Here is a 19590-nt window from a genome sequence, read left to right as displayed (position 1 = left end):
ATTATGAAACCAGCCCTGTACTTCGCACACAGGTTCCTAACTATTAAATAAAACAAAGACATTCAAGTCTTCCAATAGAATTTATCTTCTTTTTCTGTTTTGTGGGGTCTTGTGGAGCCTGTAGAAGATTCTGATCTGGCCATGCAGACTTTGACAGTCCCAGCAATTGCTGAAGTCACATCCCGTTGCAGTGGTCAGTCCAATTCTGTATTTACATTCCATGAAGGATCGAAATGAAAACATGCTGCAGAGGGGCAGCGAGGAACAGAATAAGAGCATGACAGAGAGAGAGTGTGGGAGAAAGAGGAGAGCAAAAACAAAGCCTTATATTGTTAACGGTTACATTTCTTGTTTACAAGCCCGTATGGTATTACAAGTTTTGCAAAAAGTGTTGACATTTTGTGTTACTCATTGTAAACAGCTGTGCATGAGAGTTTGGAGCTAAATAATTAAAGTGAATGTGCAATTAGTGCAGAGTAGAAAAATTTGGGAGGTGGAGGTGGAGAAAAAGTAGGGATTATAAGTTGGACAGAGTGCTTGAGCTTTTGGTATCACTTGAAATTAGACTGACAGGCAGAGCAGTGAAAGTCAAGGAAGTTTAGGAGTCATTTTAAACCCAGTGTTTGGAAAATTGGCAGAAGGAGAAGGGAGTGTGCAGACAAATGTCTCAGGGCTGCAATTAATGTTTTTTTTTTCCATTATTGCCTACTTATTTGTGCTTTATTTCCAACATTCGTTCTACTCCTGTTCATGCAATCGCTATCATCCCTTTCCTCATCACTTATGTTGTTGCTGCTTGTTTACCTTCCACAAATTACAAAGTATCACATGGTGTATGTGTCTCATCCAATACTGTACACTTGATAATTACAGCCTCTCTGCTCCAACAACACGCCATGCTGACATGTAGGTCAATGAACCTCAGGAGTGTCTCTCCCCCGCATTGTGTTTTCAAGTGATTTTTTTTAAAGGGAACTTAAAAAACAGAGATGCACTATGTTCATTTCTCTGCATCTCAAGCTGCAACACAGATTATTTAAATTGCTGTAAACACTCCCTCTACAGGAGCACTCTGTTGTATTATTTCTGTCAGTGCCATTTTTCATTGCATGTGTCATATCAACTAGGGAACATGCTTCAGACATATATACACAGTAGAAATGCAGCTGTCTCATTTGTTATGACTGAATTAACAAATGCAGGCCACCAGATTTACATTATGTTTTGTTTACCCTGTGCTCCTTGCAAAAGATAATTCATGGTTTTTGCCTTTTTGAGGTTCTGTTTGAGCTTCACTGTGAGCTTAATAATTCTTTAGTGCCTTGCAATGTATCCTAAATATCTTTAAACCCTAAAACTTTGTGTTTCGTTGATGCAAGAATTCACCTCATTGACAAAATATTTTCTAATTTTTCAAATTTAGTTCAGTGGCTTAAGGTTTTATTTGTCAATTATTATTGAATTTCCAATAGCAACTTTCACTCTTAAAGGCTAGTAATTTTCCTATCCAGATACTTACGATGCCTTCTGGATGACATTGTTTGACATCATAAAAGCCCAAATCCAGTTGACAAGAAAAAATAGCCAATAGCTGACACTGAAACTGGTATCCTACCCAAATTTAGGCCACCACATGTGGTCTGAAAGACACCCATGTGACAGGCTGAATGTAACTAAAAGTGTTCATTTTCACCCAAAATGTAGCCAGATTAAACTAGCTACTTAGCCTGCACTTAAGGGCAAATACCACCTTGTTCTTTGGACAGATTGTGGTGGAATAGTAGTTTTTCATGCTTATTTATACACGACTGGCCTCAATATCAAAACTGCCTACTTAATATTGTGACTTGGCATTGTGCAATGTAGCAAAAACTTCTCCCTCCCTTTGAGGCACAGACTCGACCTCTAAAGGTGTCCTGTAGTATGAGGCAGCAAATCTCTCAAATTCTCAGGTTTAGTGGGGTGGATCTAATTAGTTTTCCAACAAATCTCATCTAATACTCATACTGAGATCTTTTGAGACTCTCTTTTATGTCTAGTAGATTAGATTATTGTAATGCCCTGCTCTCTGGTCTTCCCAAAAAGTCCATTACAAATATACAACTACTACAGAACTCGGTGGCACGCATTCTGACGAGGACCAGAGGGCGGGAACACATTACACCAGTTTATAAATGGCTGCATTGGCTCCCCGTGCATTTCAGGATCGATTTTAAGGTTCTTTTACTGGTTTATAAATGTCTTAATTGTCTTGGGCTTTCTTATTTATCAGACCTGCTTTGACATTATGAACCCTCGCAGACCCTGAGGTCCTCTGGTACCAGCCTCTTAGTTGTTCCAAGAATGAGGACCAAAACATACGGCGAGGCCTCTTTCCATTATCACGACCCTTGTCTGTGGAGCAGCCTGCCAGAGAACACCAGGGCTGCAGAGACTGTTCATGTTTTTAAAAAGAGGAAACTTTTTAGCTTAGCTTTTAAGTGAATTTTATTTGATCTTAATTTATTTCATATAATTTTATTTCACATTGTTTTATTTCACATTGTTTTATTTTCACTTTACTGAACTTTATTTATTTAGTTATTTATAGTTGTTCTTTTGTTTCTTAGGGTTTGTTTGAGCTCCAGTGTTTTCCTCATGAGGATGCTCGGTCTGGGGGTTGTTGCCACTGTGATCGCCTTTGTCTAGGTGGCTGGGGCTCTGCACTGCAGCCTTACGGCCGTGGTGTAGGCCCCAGCCTGCCCTGATCTGGGTAGTTGCTGGGGACTCTGTGGACATGGGTGGACTGGCTCCTGGTGTGGACAGATCCCCATGATGTTTTTTCCTCACAGCAGCATCAAGCCAGATGTTTATCACTTTTATTATTTTATACCTACATTTCAGTTTAGAGACAGAAAGTAAGGAGTCATGTTTGTGCAGAATGGGATGGGGGTGTACGTGTGACTGTTAATTGCTGTGTTATTTATTTTGATGTGTGTAAAGGCTTATTTTATTTTTACATGCATGAATTGCTTTTTTTATCATGTAAAGCACTTTGTATTGCCTTCAGCATAAAAAGCGCTTTATAAATAAAGTTTGGTTTGATTCGATTCGATTTGATCTGTCTGAATGTAGGTGCTTTCAGCAGTAAACAGTGTTCACTAGATGCACTCTGACAGGTCTGAAGCAATGTTGCACTATACACAGAGAAATGCTTTGTATTGTGTGTTCTTACAACTTTATATCCAACACAGTATTAACATTTTATATAGTTTGTGCTGGAGTTCTTTTCTCTGAGATCACACAGTTTTTCCTCACCTGAGATGTCGCTTAGCCTTGGCCATGTGTCACATGATGTATCATGGTGAACTTGACAGCTTTTAAGCACTCCAATCAGAGAAAATCCCACAAAACTTCCAGCTGTACGAAACCAAGCAGAGCTTCTCACCCACTTTTCCTGCTATGTATCTCAGATGTCATGCTTGTACATTTCTGTCACATAAACTTAAAAAAACTATCTTCACAAGCTGCATAAGAGATTACACCCCTTGACAGATATCAGTACATATATAATTAATGTTATTTACTTCAGCTGTCATTGATTTTAATGATGTAGCTGATTGGTGTAAACAAAATGAAATGTGCTAATCACTGAGTTCCTGGCTGGAATATTTTGTTAGCTGTAAGCAGAGCCCAGTCAGCAGTTTCCCCAACTCTCCAGGACCATATCTGGATCTGGTACTCTCATTTTTATTTGTCCTTGTTAGAGGTATGCAGTCTTGGATGGTGCTTGTCTATGATTATTTGCTGTCATTGCTGCTGTTACAATAAGCAAGAACTTATAAGCAAGATAATCATAACAGCTTGACATCTAGGTAAAAGTCAGTACATGCATTTTTTTTTCTTTTTCTGTCTTTTATTTTAATCAAAACATCACACAGAGCAATAAAAACAGATATCAGCATGATTGGTTTCCTACGAGCTTCAGTTAGGAAATATGCCAGAACACACACAGTGAGCACACACAGAGGGATGCTTGGTTATGATGCCCACCTCTCTACTCATGAACCCCCACCCCCCTCTTCCCCTACTCTCCATCACCATGGATACAATGATGCAGGTTACTGTGGCAGCCAAGCAAATCCCACACTTACACAAAAGAAGCACGTGCATGCGCTTTTCCATTGATACCAACATACGCATGTTGTGACGTAGAAGAGCTGAATTCCTTAAGCTATTTCTGGAAAAGAGGGGGACATAAAATGTAGTTGTTTCTGCATGTCTACCATCCTTCTGAAGAGATTATCTGTAACCAGTGGCAGCTCTCTTTCTCCCTTCCAGATTTCATCTCTCCTTTGTATTTTCATCCATAGTGTCAGATAAAAAAATGTAAAATTTTTTGTCTATACCTGTGGATGGATAAAATCTTATCTGTTGCTTTCAGTCCTGTCCATGTACCTCTCATCAGTGCTTGTTTTTGTGTTTGTTCCTCATAGGTGGACAAAGTGTTCTACAGGTTCAAAGATTTGCTGCCACCTAGTGTTTATATTACAAACTCCCTAACATGATTGGATTTTTTTTTTTTTTTTTTTTAAGGCGAATACTTTGCAAACCTGACTGTCGATCTGTCCAGGGTGTACCCTGCCTCTTGCCTCGTAGCTGCTGTGATAAGCAATAAGCAGGTATTGAAAATGGATGAATGGATTTTTCAAAACTCAGGCTTAAAGGATTATCTACTAATTTAATTATGGCAATTGGAAGATTCACTTAGTTTAATATAAAGGGCAAGTTAAACTATTGCTTGACTGTTACTGTGGAAAACTGCTTTCACCCTATGGTGGCCATTATTTCTTATCATTAAAAAAATCTCTTGAAAAACCAAGAAAAGGCTTGAAAAGGAAGAGATAATGGCTTCAAGATGGGGAAGTAATGTGAGGTATTTAAAATATATGGCTGCAGTACAAGTCCAAACCAAAATTTGTGTCTATGGCACATCCTGCAGTATTTAGTCCCAAGACCAACATAATTCTGGGTTATGTATATGTGCGCAGGTCTAAACTACAGTGTGTTTGCCTTTATCCCTTGTGGGATTTACTCCAACTTCTTAGTAGTAATCCCATTTCTTCTAATCCAACCCTCCTAGATTCCCTCCAACATCCTCTGACACACTCAAACATACACATGTAGGCTACTTTCTCTCATTCAGACCAGCAACCATTCATGTTGTTGGACTATTGCTGTCGTTGCTGTGGATTCACACTTATAAAACGCCATGGACCCTTCACCCTCAAGACTGCACCTAGTGATACCTGGGTAAGGACATCAGAATGCTATAATGAATTTGTAGAATAGAGACATAGCCCACAGGGAAGGAAGAGAGAGGTCTGTAAATAAATAACCAAGCACAGAATGATAAGGCCAGTAAATACCTGACAATTACTAATATTATTCTTATAATCTGTGACATTAGTCAAAAACTGTTCTATCAAATGGTTATTCCTTCAGAATTATTTTAATTGCTGCATGAGGTTGGGAAAATACAACAAATCATTAATTAACTGTGGTTTGAACCATCATCATTACTATCATAACCAACATTTAGTTAAGTAGTTTTGGATACAATGTCAAAATTATAAATAATTGACAGTTTGAAGGAACTTCTGTTTGTATGACACAGTTGGAGGGTTAAATTTAAAGTCTTAAAGCTGGTTTCTAGGTCAAGTTTCTAAAGCGCAGCCCATTCTAGTCTGGAAATAACAAACAAACCAGAGTTAGCCAAAGGTGTTTAGCCGTCTCTGAAGGTATTAGTATGAGCTCAACTGCTTTCCTAGTTTCACACTCACCCACGCCTTTCTGGCTGTGGAACAGGAAGGACATAAGATTCCACATGGTTCCCTCGGAGTTGTCCTTAGGTCACGTGGGACTATATCCATCAGCCACAGGATATGTATTTATAAACAATAGCTGGGATAGTATGACATTCCCTAAACATGCAGTTTGCTATTAAAAATATAAAACCTTATTCATGTATATTTTATATATATTTTATATTTGTAGTTCTTAAATGATTTGATCTAGTTTCATTTAGAATCCACAGCTTGTTTCTATCTTTTAAAGCTGCATTTACATTAATACTTTGAGCAAAACACCAACATTAGGATGCTAATGTAATGCCAACTACAAATAACACATGTAGTATTTAACACCGTTTAGCTTTAAACATGCTAATGTTTCCCAACTATCATTAAACAAAGGATTATGTAGTATTTCTTTTTCTAACCTTATACTGAATGATAAATGTAATCATTCTAAGGAAGTACATTTTTTTCTGACCATTGAAAGTGTGCTATTTGACTTGTACCAACAGGAAATCACAAGTGTAACTAATAAGATTAATAACCCCCCTCCCCCCTCCCCTGTAAAAAGCCTTGCTAGTAATCAAGTGAGCTTTGGCCCTGGCACACCTTCATGGAATGGAGCTCATTTGTGAAGTAATTAGTTACACTTGTGTTTGACAAGCTAAAATGTCAGCAGCAAGAAAAAGTATTTTATCTGTCCTCCAGGGAAGCTATGTAACTTCTTTCCTGTAAAAGCTACAGATGATTATCTCTAAGAGAAGACTTTAGCAAGTGTGCATTGCCCAATTGCTCACAGAAAGGTTTTGCTTTCTGAGTCATACCAGAAAGCAGATGTTATATAAAAACCCTAGACCCACATAAAGCATCAAATTTATGTTTGCTTTGATATTAACTGTTTTGTTTTGTTCTATAGCTATGGTATTTGCTCAAAGCAAATCTGTGACCATGTCTCAAGAGGCAGAAAGCTTAGAAATTCACCCACTCATTAATGAACCCTGTTACTGAATCCCCCCACCCCCACTGAACTTAAAAACAAATTATTCACTGTCAATCACAAGGTCTCAGATCAGTGTCTTTTTTGTCCTCAGGTTGTTCTGCAGAATCTGTTGATGTGTATGGTGTGCTTCTACTCTCTCTACTACATTGCAGTCAGTCTTTGCATTGGACTGTTCAGGTATCCTCAAACAGAGTAATGACACCTGCTGAGGGGAATAAAACGTTTTCATTTTTTAGACTCAAAAAGAAGCTGAAAGATTCTTTGTGGGCAAACTTCTTGGTATATATATATATGTTTTTATGTCAATAGGGTTCACGAGATCAACAGCTTGTTGACCCCATTTGACTACACAACACAACCATCATGGCAGAACCCCAAATACCTGGGTGAGTCACAGTAGTGAAATTTAAACAAGCATGTTTACTAAATTACCAAATGATTTGAGCAATTTGAAGGTATGAAAGAATACTCATGTTCTACAATTATGTTTCTTTGAAAGGCACAAATTCAATTATTCATTAATGCATTAGTCTATTTTCATATTGTTATGGCAAAAGGTTAAACTATGGAAGTTAATAAGGCGGTGAAATGCAATGTATCTTCTTTACTATCTTTATTTTGTGCAAATACTATAAAGGTCAGCAGACCTGTCAACTCCAACTTGAGTCATTTTCTCCCACAGTAAGCACTGCTTTTGAACTGTCAAAGAGAATTTGTTTGTAGTCCAGCCTCCTTCGGGTGTCTGCCTCACCATATAACACGCTTGATGGATGAGTGTCTGATGGTTTGGCATGCCTCCAACTAGGGATAGGCGTATTGACTCTGTGAATACAAAATATGTTATTTGTTTTCACTTCTGAGAGTTTTAGGCAATAAAATTGCAGGCAAAGCCACAGTGCATTCCTTTTGTGTCACATGATCATGGTACCCTATCAGATGTCATGATGATGCTGCTACTGATAGTGATGAGGTTTTGTTTTATTTCACTGATCTAATACAGGTTATTGCACAAACTCTTTTATTATATTTATCATATTACTGTTACATATTATATTTGTTTATTTACCCTTTAATAAATGTGACTAATCTTATATTAATTTAGTTTTATCATTTTATCATTTAAGAAAGATTTATATCATTTTGTTTAATTTACTCATTAATATAATTTATTGGTTGAAAACATTTAATTCAAGTATTGATGTCCTTGAGTTTTATTTATAATTCATGCTGCCCCTGCAATAAAGATATTATAGCACGTGATATAATTGTGATTTTTCTTTAAGGGGAAAAAGTATCACTTTCGGTGAAAAACTACCATAAACTAATGGTATTGTATTGACAGGAAAAATTTTAGTATTGCCCATCCCTGCCTGTGACAAAGATTGCTCATTAACAACATTATTTTTCCTCAGTCAGTAATCTGGTAGAGTGGACCTTTTAGGAATGGAGCCTTAAAGGAACTGTAGCAAAGACTGAGCGTTTCAGACAGAAGATGGCAAAAGCTGCTGGAGAAATATATAATACTAAAAAATTAAATGAGATTTTTGAATATTAAAGCACATAAAGCCATACTGTTATAGACCTCCATAAATAAAATTCTGAGCATATTAATGGTCATAGTTGTGGTTCTTTAATGAACATGTGGCCTTTATCAGTAGGGCTACACAGACAGAATATGACCATTACATTTAGCTTGTATTCAACTAAAATATATAAAACTGTACCATGACAAAGTCACTTAAACATCCTCTAGTGTGCTAACGGTATGAAAAATATAAAAAGTAAAAAAATGGAAAAATAAAATTTCTAGAAAGGGCAGCTTTCATGTGCTCTCTCTCTCTCTCTCTCTCTCTCTCTCTCTCTCTCTCTCTCTCTCTCTCTCTCTCTCTCTCTTCCACCTTCAGTTGGTGTCATTTCCACAGAAGTGACTTATGTGTTGGGAGGGCTGGTGTTTGCCTGGATTGTGGAGGAGTGGGTTTGGGATTACGCCATAACTGTCACACTGCTGCACATCGCAATGACTGTGGCAGGTAAATGCACGTGTATGCATAAGTGGATCAGTAGAGCAAAACAGCTGATAGGATCACAGGCCCTGTTATGTAACTGGATATGGTGGCCTGTCATGCATTTCAGAGATTTATAGACAATCATGCACACACAATCTAATTGAATGTCCAATAAACTGAACTAAAAGTGTACAAATATAAATATTAATTTTTTTTAAGTGAACTTGTGTAGATTCACACAGTAATCACAATATCCTGCTGTATTTTCACAGTGATGTCAGACCTCCCTTCAGCTGAGCACTGGTGGATTGCCCTGGGTAAGGCTCATACTTTCTTGTTCATCTTCACATCTGTATCTCCTCATGTATCCATTTTTGTTTCCAACCCTTTTGCATACCACATGCAAAAATTCAGTCCTGCATTCCATCTACCTCTCTGAGCAAGAAATTACTTTTTCCTTTCCACACACTCATAAGACTGAGATCCCAGCTACTGCTGCTGGCCTGTAAACCTTCCTCTCTTCATCCTGATTATTTGATTCTCTCTCTCTGCAGGTTCAGGTTTGGTGATGATGATATTTGGAGGACAGCTTCTGGCCTACAAGCTTTTCAGGAACAACTTTGTCTATCCTGCCGAACTTCAGAACTTCTAATGAAAACAAGCAAAGCTTTTAACTGGCTTATTGGTTAATCCCAGGTTAGACCTATGCCAGGTGATTTACTTATGGCTAGGTTTGTCCAAATACTGAACAACTAAAGAATGCCCATAAAAATATGCAATATAAATATATACATGTTTTTTCTTTAAAGCACAAGACATTATATCTTTACTTGTTAACTTGGTTTATTAGTGAATAGACAAATCTTATATTGAACAAATGGTACAACTTTGTCTATTTAACACTTTTCTACTTGTTCTGTACAGTTTAAATAATGTTTATATTGTTTATTTACACTACTCTGTAAACTAATGGTGAGGAAAAAGTAAAGATTTATATAGCTGGAAAATTTCTCTGATCACTAACGTGTAGAATGTGTTGCATGACAAATGTGTATTTATATAGGCTAGTGTATCGATCTGATTTTTAAGGAGAAAAATAATCAAATTTGTGCTATGTGTGGTGTTTGCAGCTATCATCTTTTCATATTTCAAATATGAGTGGGTCTAGCTGTTTTTATGCTGAAGTGCTATTAAAAAAGTTAATATCTACACCATTCTTGGTTATGTTTGGAGTTTTCATTATCACCTAACCTATAATTCAAGTAAGCGCCAATTTTATTCAGAAGACCACTTGAAATACTGATTTATATATATATATATATGTGTGTGTGTGTGTGTGTGTGTGTGTGTGTGTGTGTGTGTGTGTAAGACACATTTATTTATTTATTTGTTTACATTTTGGCCAAACCTGGATTGTGGAATCATTTGTACCAAACAATCACAAATCTTTGGGAATAATTTGCAGTTAATCAGGTATTACTGAATGTTTTACAATAATGACATAAAAAATTGGATATTGAATTACTCTTAATTACTTAATTACATGGAATTACTCCAAAAATCTGTGGATAAATATTTATCTATGTGTGATATGCCTGTATGGCCATTTATATGAATGATGTGTGCTGACTGAATTTGTGAGGTCCCTGGCGATGAGGGGATGCATGGAGACTAACCAGTGGACTTTTAGATTAAAGTCAGACATCTTCACCAGAAGACAGGGTAAGCCTGAAGTTAGGGAGATAATAAGATCAGCCCTTCATCACAGAAATGTTACTTGATAGGTAAAATTATATACAATTAGCACAAAAAATATAGAAAAGTGTGTGTGGTTGATCCTCATAGGGCTGCAGTGCATGTACCCAAGCCACTCAAAGGGTGATCCACATGGTAATGGCCCTGCAGACTGAGCAGGTATAGCCACCAGCATGAGGGATCCCCATGAGGAAAAACACTGGAGCTAACAATGTTAATAAGACCAAACAAAAGCAATAGGTGATTCCACAACCACTGAGATGCGTTGCGGTCTGAACTGATGGCAGACTACTCCATCTACTCCACTTCGAAATTTTGCAGGGACTTTGGGATGACTCTGCCTGGCCCTTTTGAAAGAGAGTGTTGTCATCCTGGTGGCATTAGGTACCAGATTCTGGAGTTATGGGCTCACCACTGCCTCTCATTGCAATATGTCTCTCATCAGTTAGGTGCTAACCTGATGGCAGACATAACTCTGTGACTGTAACATACCTGGCAACACTTCAATCTCAAAACAACAGTGAATAGCAACAGGAGAATATTGCAAGTGATTCTGACCCATTTTGGGGGGGCACTACCCCACACATTAGTTATCTACAACAGTAAATAATCCTTACAAGTTATACCTCACTGTATATAGGCATATTATAACACCAAGTTGCATTATTTAAGGAGAGAAATAATCAACAAAACAAAACTTCCTTGATTTGGAGGGAATTTTACGTACATGTATGTCAACTTTGCACAAAAAGTGGGGAAATTTGTGTTTAGTGAATAATTTCTTTGTTGTCACAATGCTTCTTGGAAATAAATCATATACCGTTGGAAATCCTTGTTTTCCTTTTGAATAGTTCCACATTTGTAAAGAAAATGTATTTGTGGGGTGAGCATGATAGTTACATGGAAAAACTAACCATATCCTCATTGCCAATACCAAACAGCTTATTCTGCTACTGACTTTATTGTTTACTGGGTTGGATAATTGAAGTTTGAAGTAATAGGATTTGGTAATTTAATAACTAATTCATCTAACAAACATAGGTCTATGTAGCATGCATGTACACGTGCACGTGTGTTTCACGCGTATCAAACCACATCTTTGAGTTGATTGGTCAGTAACTCGTGCACACAGTTTGTGAACCTGCCCACAGAAGAAGTTCGTTTGTTGAACATCGCATGTGACACAGTTGGACCAAATCTAAACGCCAAATCAGAGTTGGAAACTATTTTTAATTAAAATATAGCTGTGTAACACTGATCAGATACATTTCCTGACTGTGGCAGTAAGTTACACAAGCGATTAAATGTGGAGAAACGGGTTTATTTCGGGCATCTTAAGGATAAGAAACCCGAATGAGCGGCTGATGTCGAGCACGCGGGTAGGTGTCCAGCTAGCTTAGCCGTCTGCATGCGGTTAAACTGTTCAATAACAAACAAGTGGTAAATTTTAGCTAACAAGAAATCATGTGGCTAGTCGCTTCAACTCAATAATATTTCTGCAAATTTTGTCTTCGTGACTTAAAATTCTTATTTTAAATAGCACATATAAATAAGTATATCTTTAAAAGGCTGCTCAAGTTTTATGTACAAAATGTAATGATGTGCTATTGGTAATGTAAACACTCGCAGTTTTGTCATAAAACCCCCCAAACAAATCACATTCAAATGCAAAGTTGTACCTGTACAACCCCTCTTTATATATATATATATATATATATATATATATATATATATATATATATATATATATATATATATGTTTGTTTGTTGTTTTTTTTTTTTTGTTTTTTGTTTTTTTTTCACCCACACGTTCACAGTTGACAATAGAAATCTGGACATTTACTACTTGTCCTAATTCCTCCTCTTGGTGTTTATCAGGGTTTCTTCTAAAGATAAATGAGTATTGGTCATCAAATTCTCCAGATGTTTCTCCTCATTTAAAGAGATGCATGACCAGAACTCATTGATCCCTGAAAGGTCAGGGTCAGCTTACCTTTAAGAAAAACGACAGAAAAGGGCTTTGATATCTGTCTTCTGTGAGAATGATTTAGGATATCACTAAACAAAAACTGGTATCTGTTGCACTGTTAACTTTAAAGGTGCCTAGGGTTATTTTCTTGCCATTGTAGACTCCTTTTGAACAGCTAAGCCAACAGATGGATGACATCTTGGGGGATGGAGGGATCTTGAAGGAGGTCGTTCAGCCTGGAGAGGGTCCACCTATACCTCAAAATGCTTCAGTATTAAGTATGTTAGAACAAATATTTTCCTTGACTCTTTTATGACTGAAATTTTTTTTAATTTGGGCTTTTTTTTTCTTTTCTTCCATCCAGTCCATTACTCTGGTTTCCTGGAGTATTGTGATCATCCTTTTGAAACCACCACTAACAACAGATACCCCCCTATGATGAAGATGGGGAGAGGTGAGGTATTTTTCATGCAGGCTTCATCTTTTTCCTTTAAACTGGGAGATTATAATTTTAAAATTACCCTTTGATCAGATGTGACACTGGCGGGACTGGAGCTGGGTCTGTTGACCATGAGGAGAGGAGAGTTCTCTCGTTTCCTCCTCCAGCCCCAGTATGCATACGGGGAAATGGGCTGTCCTCCTTTCATCCCCGCCTCTGCCACGGTTCTTTATGAGGTTCAGATCATCGACTACCTCGACTCAGGACAAGTGGATGACTTTATTGCAATGTGTCCGGTAGGGAAACAGGCCTGAGGACATTAAAAATCCTGAGCTTGAGACATAGTTTTTCCACTTGATAGTGCCAGATACATGCAGCTCTTTTAACAGAACAATGATTTATGTAGTTGCGGAAAGCTGTATAATTATATTTCCTGGCTCTACAAATAAGCTGCAGCACATTTAGATACACATCAAGGCCGAGCTTTCTTTTTACATTTTATCTTTCTAATGCACTACATAGCAAAAGACTCAGTTTGGATTGTTTGTTATTAGCTGTCTCACATTTTCTTTCCTCAGGAGGAGCAGAACACAGTTACTTTGTCTACACTTCTGGAAGTTGTCAACACGCTACGCAGCTTTGGCAACCGTTGCTTCAACCAGAGCCGATATTACAATGCCAAAGATCGCTATAAACAGGTAGATCTTTTTCTTTAAAGCATTTCATTTTATCTGCTTTGAAGGTACCATGTGTGCTGGCTAATGTGTGATGACTGATCTGCTTTGCTAACAGGCATTGATGCTGCTTGGGAACAGGGAAACCCAGTTAGAACCGGAGAAGGAAAAGATCAAGACAGCTCTGCTTCCTCTCTATCTGAACCTTTCTCTCACTGAGCTCCGTCTGGACAGCCCTCGCAAAGCACTGAAATATGGCAACAAAGCCTTGGAGATAGACTCTGCCAACACAAAGGCTCTTTTTCGCTGTGGAAAGGTCAGTCAGGGATTTTCTTTGTAAGCTGTGAGATAAAAATGCCCACAGATGCTGATGTGCATGAGAATAAATGTTCTGTTTTAAATTATGTTAAAGAAAGGTCGGTAGGCAAAGGCAGCAATTGATCCTTTGACATTGACTTTTTAGTTTCACACAGTTTAGCTTTAACTTGAGCTAAATGATTAGGAGCTGTTCAAAAAGTTTCCAGCTTCACTTCATTTTTAAAACTAAATCATCTCTCCTAGGCCTACCTGGAGCTGCAGGAGTATGAGCGCGCTCAAAGTTGCCTCATAACTGCACAAGCGAAGAAGCCATTTGACAGCGACATCAACAACCTCCTAAGGAAAGTGGCAATGTAAGATGATTTAAGGTGTTATAAATGAAGTCTCTTTAAGTTGCTCTTAATGTGACTTTGGCTAATTAAAAGGCAAAAACATCCTAAATACAAACTAGCCTGGAAATTGGATTAGTTTAACCTCTTCTTGACAAGGCCTATTTTTTCAGCCTCCTCTTCAAAATGATATACCTCAAATAAATGAAGTATTATGAAGTAACAGGTAAATATCTCAGGAACTTATCACCTAATATTGATAATAGCCTCTTCTGTCAATGGTTAGCGTCAGGAGAATCGAAGGATGGCCCCCAAATTCACCTTAGAAACACCAAGAGGATCCAGACAGAAGTGAACCTCAAGATAGTATATAATAGGAAGAGTGAATACTTAATTCTAAAACCCTCTTAATCTTCAAGAAAACAACCAGGACCTTCATGAGTCTTTTCAAACAAAGGTCATAGGAGAACACATTAGCAGAGTTTTTATTTTTTAGCTGGAATAAAAATTTTCACCACAGAACAGCAAAAGTAAGGCATGATTTCAAAGTCTCTTCTTTCATATGACACATTGTTTGTGTGGTTGACTTCAAGTGGAGAAATTAGCAGAAGCTCTAAAGTAGACTAGTGATGACACCATTACAAATTTCCTTGTTACGTTTATTGTCAAAGAAATAATCAAAATTTTACAATTATCACGACTGTTTTGCGTTAATTATCTTCCCAACATAATAAATGTTAAAAATCACATGAACACTCCTCATAGGTCTTTAAGTTTTAATTAGGGCTGTCAAAATTAATAAATCACTGCAGAAAGATTAATCTGTGAAATTAGTTATTACAAGTGCGAAATTAAAAATCTGAATTTGGCATTTTCTTGCTGAGAGAAGCTGATTTTAGGCATGTAGGGGCCTTCTCACAGCGGTAAACAGAATCCACCAAAAATCACTTTATTTTCCTTATTTATGAAGTTTCTGATCGTCTTTAAGCCTTAGACGATGGTCGCAGGATGATCCATTTGACATATAAAATAACTTTGTTTTTTCTGTGCACCAGTTGCGCTGATCTGCCTTTATGGTTTAGGAATGATCTTTTATGGAAATTGACTGTATTTAAGGATCCTTACAATTAAATAATTGTGGATTAATTGTGAAATGAAGTAATTGTGACTTCCCTGAAGTGGACAGTTTTCTTCTTGTGTTTTTGTAACATTCCCAGAGGATTGCTTGGGGTTTGAACTGTTTCCTCTGGATGCCAGTACTTAATAGAGTCTTAGCTGAGTTTCTCTCAATCATTTTAGGATGTCACATGTTATGATTGGTTCTTCATAGTGTGCACAAGATCTTCTGTGCTGCTCTTATCTCATACTGCCCCCTGTACAGGGGGCTTTCATTAAGAAGAGGTCAAAAATAATCCCTATATTTGCAGATTTGAACAGTTCTCATAAAGGCTTTTCATGTTCCAGATGCTATAAAGACAGCTTAGACAAAGAGAAAGTCTTTTGCTCAAGGATGTTCACAGAGCTAAACGGAGAATGAAGATGTCATCATGGCATCATGGTAAGAATCCCGCCTGTTAACTGCCTGGGAAGGTAGATCTGTTAAAATTGCTCCACTCAGTTTCCTTTTTGCAGCTTATTATGAACAGATCATCAGTATTGTGTAAAATATTAGTTGCACTATCATCAATTTAATTGTAAAGGCCCATGAAATGTGGTTTTTGTCACTTGTGTACTAGATGGTAAAATTGGGAACATACGATGTCCAATTCTGGTCTTTGAAGGCCACTGTCCTGCAGGTTGTAGAAATGTCCCTTCTTCAAACTGTTGGATTAATTAATTGATGGATCAATAACAAGATTGTTGGCCAGGTGTGTTGGGACAGGGAAACATCTAGAACAGGGATGTCAAACTCTCATCCTCGAGGGCCGTTGTCCTGCATGTTTTTGGTGCTTTGTTGCTCCAACACACCTGATTTAAATGAAAAGGATCCATCAGCATTTTGTCAAGTTCTGCACAATAACCCAGTAATTTTAGTCAGGATACATCCTAAACCTGCAGGATCGTGGCCCTTGAAGACTTGAACTTGAAAAATCACTGAGATTTCTACATAGAGAGTCATTAAATATGATCTGATCTTCATGCAAGTCTCATTATACAAAACTCTTGATGTATTAATATGCTTAGTAGGGCTGTCTCTTTTTCCTCAAAGCTTAAATGTGATGAAACTTTGAACATCCGTCTTCATGTGGCTCTCATTGGCTGTATAGCCAGATGCATCAGACTGTAGAAGTAGTTTACCTTGATGTCCAGCAGAGGGTGCTGTAGCATCGTCATGACTACTGCATCATCTTCTAACATGTCAGTACAGTGAGATGATACATTTGCTATGACTCTACAAAAGTGAATAAAGCTACCCCTAAAAGTATAATCATGACACAAAATAGTTTGAAAAGTTGTGGTTATTTTAGATTTTCACAACTAAAACAGTAAAGTTGCAAGAAATTATACTCTCTCTGGTCAGCGGTGACTCCAGAAATGCTCGTAATAAAATGTCGCTGTGCCATCAAACTAGTCTGGAACGTGGAGTTTTAAGGTGGAAAGTTAGGTAATGCGTCTTTAAGTCGTGAACCAGATATTGTATGACTTCATTCATAGGCAGGATAAACGCTACAGCCCGCATGTCCAGTCCTCACCTCTTTCCCTGTCTGGTTCAACTCCTAGTAACTTTATAACTTTTGGAGAAGTTCTCAGTGTAGATGTTTACATGGGCTTGAAGGGATTACATGTTGTCCATCCGTCCATCCGTTCATTTTTAAATTACTTTAGTTTGTCTAGAATTTTAGATCCACGTTTATTTCATGAGTCAAGCAGCAATCTTTGTGATTTCAAAGGGTTTACACACCTTTTTACTTATTTTGTCATAAAATTCGTTTCATTTGAAGTTGGCTGACTTTAATAACAGCATGTTTGTTTTGCAGGCTTCAAGATCCAACTTTTTTTTGTTCCATTGCTCACAATGTTGAAAGTTTTTGCTCATGTTGTGAAGGGGAATTATAGATCATTTGTTCATTTCTTTAAAAAAAAAAAAAAAATTTTCTGTTATTAATGTTGCTCAGTGGTTCTTGTTCTGTCCATGGATCCTGGCTTTCCTGGAGTTAAACATTTGCATGGGTTATAATCACTTTTGAGGTTATGATGAATAATAAATGTTTCCACATTTGAAGTCTTGTGTCTTTATTGAAGATATTAGAGAGTGTTCATGATATAGAAGTTGAGTTCAGCTTAATGGCGATGTATTCTTGGAGGAGCTCTCTAGTGACAGTTTGCTGCTGTTTGCATTTGTCTCCACGCAATAAAAAAGTCAGACAAGTTAAACTTATGTGAGAGAAAATATAACACCTCTTTTAATAAAGGTAGTCTTGGTAAATGAAGGACTAAATTACCTGTGATTTAATCATAGTCCTGCTGATGGACTTTGTTTTTTCTCAGAACAGTCCACTCCACTCATTTATTCTAATCTCAGCAGATGGGCATGGGGAGCTTGGAGTATAGTAAGTGCAAAGTGTTAGTTTCACTTGGCCTAATTACCTGAGAATGAAGCTTTAGTGTCAGTGGGAGGGGGTCCATTTGACGATTATCTGCAGTGTCACAAGCTGTTTTGTGTACCAACAAAAACCAAGGGCGGTATACCTATCCACAGGAACCTGCTCAGCTATGAAATGTACTATAGGTCACAATAGAATGACGAGCCAGAAGATGTGGGACATTTTAGATATAAGAAAAAAAAAGATCTATTGTAGATAATCTTCTTTTCATCAGGCTTTATCCTTGGCCTTTAACAATAGCCATCAATCTCCTGTACACAACAATCTGAGGCTGCTTATTTTGCCATATGTGTTAAAAGACATCGGTACATTGTGAACTCTCCTGTATTGGTTGCGATGTCAAGATGTTCAAGTGCAGGAAGCCATGTGGAAAACGGAACCTGGAAAGAAAAGGCTGATGTATGTGGATGTGAACAGAGGGACAAGCAGTGGTGGGTAGCATGACGGGGAATCAAAGGTGGGGAGGAGCAGGACAAAAATCTTATTGGCCTCGCTGGCTAATCCACTTGTCACAGTGTGTGTTTTACCATCATCTCCCAGCACATGGTCAGAGGGTCATGCTCCGTGAAAAACGGTTTAACTTGACACAGGCAGACAAACACAATGGTCTCCAGAATTGCTGAATATCTTCATCTCAGGTAAGGAGGCTGTTAGTGAGAGATGAACTGGATCTTTTGAAAGAAATATCTATGCCCTGTCTACTCCATGTGGTACATTGCAGTGATCTTGCAGGATTTTCACATCCAGTGCCAATACTTAAACCATGTAATTTATTTCCCTACAGTTAGTCTGCTGTGATCATTCATGCTCAACACTATCCAGTGTTATTTTCCCCCCTGAGAATATTCACAGCTGTAAAAGCTCTCAGTGTAAACCTGTATTGTCAAATGTCATATTCTGAGTGTTTAATTAATCCAGTAATTATTGTGATCAAATGTAATAAACTGCCATAATCAGTTTATTACAAGGCGTTATTGTAGTTAAATCTGTACATTTTTGCATCCAAACGTTTTGAGGATGAGTGGAGGAATGACATCCCTGTAAAAACTACAGCACTGTTCATAAGGGCTGAAATGTAAGTGATAAACTATATTTTCTGGATCTTTTACTGGAAGGAGGTACACATGTACACAAAAAAATGTTTTTTTTTTTCTTTTTTTTTTTTTTGTAATGATTTCCTTCATTCAATTTTTTTAATCGACATTTTGGTTTGGTCCAAGGTAAAATGCTCAAATTAAAGCCATTGTATTTCACTACAGTTATTATTATTATTATTATTATTATTTATTTATTTATTTATTTATTTATTTTTAAACAAGTCCTGCTGTATGTTTTGGGTCATTGTTCATCTGAACTATAAAGAAGACCCAACTGACATATCTGTTCGGATGAGTCTGAATAACTTTTGTCACCTATGAAATCATCAGTGAAAATGTTAACCAGTGACATTAGGAAGAATGACTGTTCAATCACACTGCTTTTGCTTCTCTAATCATTTGACCTTTTTATTCTGCTACAGACTGCTTTTAATTCTGTTAACTTTTATTTATATATCACCACTTAACGACAGTCATCTGACATTAAAATTACTGTCCAATTTAAGGTAATCCACTTATAATCAAACTGATTTTATTATCCACTTTAGACAAATTCAAAGTACT

At 37.3% G+C, this 19590-nt stretch overlaps 2 protein-coding genes across 3 annotated transcripts; both read left to right on the top strand.

Annotated features, from left to right (window-relative positions):
- Positions 1-5160: 5160 nt before the first annotated feature.
- tmem244 (transmembrane protein 244) lies at positions 5161-9992 on the top strand. The gene is made up of 6 exons (XM_041976377.1): positions 5161-5292; positions 6926-7011; positions 7144-7220; positions 8739-8864; positions 9113-9157; positions 9395-9992. Exons 1-6 carry the CDS (start codon positions 5200-5202, stop codon positions 9490-9492), a joined length of 525 nt encoding a protein of 174 aa, XP_041832311.1. The 5' UTR covers positions 5161-5199; the 3' UTR covers positions 9493-9992.
- A 1737-nt stretch (positions 9993-11729) lies between these two features.
- fkbp6 (FKBP prolyl isomerase 6) lies at positions 11730-17547 on the top strand. Of its 2 annotated transcripts, XM_041975082.1 has the most exons (10): positions 11730-11974; positions 12474-12631; positions 12725-12842; positions 12929-13018; positions 13097-13299; positions 13582-13701; positions 13796-13993; positions 14239-14348; positions 15789-15874; positions 17303-17547. In XM_041975082.1, the coding sequence occupies exons 3-9, from the start codon at positions 12752-12754 to the stop codon at positions 15859-15861; spliced, it is 885 nt and encodes a 294-aa protein (XP_041831016.1). In that variant the 5' UTR covers positions 11730-11974; positions 12474-12631; positions 12725-12751; the 3' UTR covers positions 15862-15874; positions 17303-17547. The 2 variants fall into 2 exon arrangements, with proteins under 2 accessions (XP_041831016.1, XP_041831015.1); XM_041975081.1 differs by lacking the exon at positions 12474-12631.
- The last annotated feature ends 2043 nt before the right edge of the window (positions 17548-19590 follow it).

This window comes from Melanotaenia boesemani, chromosome 22 (genome assembly GCF_017639745.1).
Source record: "Melanotaenia boesemani isolate fMelBoe1 chromosome 22, fMelBoe1.pri, whole genome shotgun sequence".
NCBI classification, from domain to species: Eukaryota; Metazoa; Chordata; class Actinopteri; order Atheriniformes; family Melanotaeniidae; genus Melanotaenia; species Melanotaenia boesemani.
This window is presented reverse-complemented; position numbering and strand designations above follow the sequence as displayed.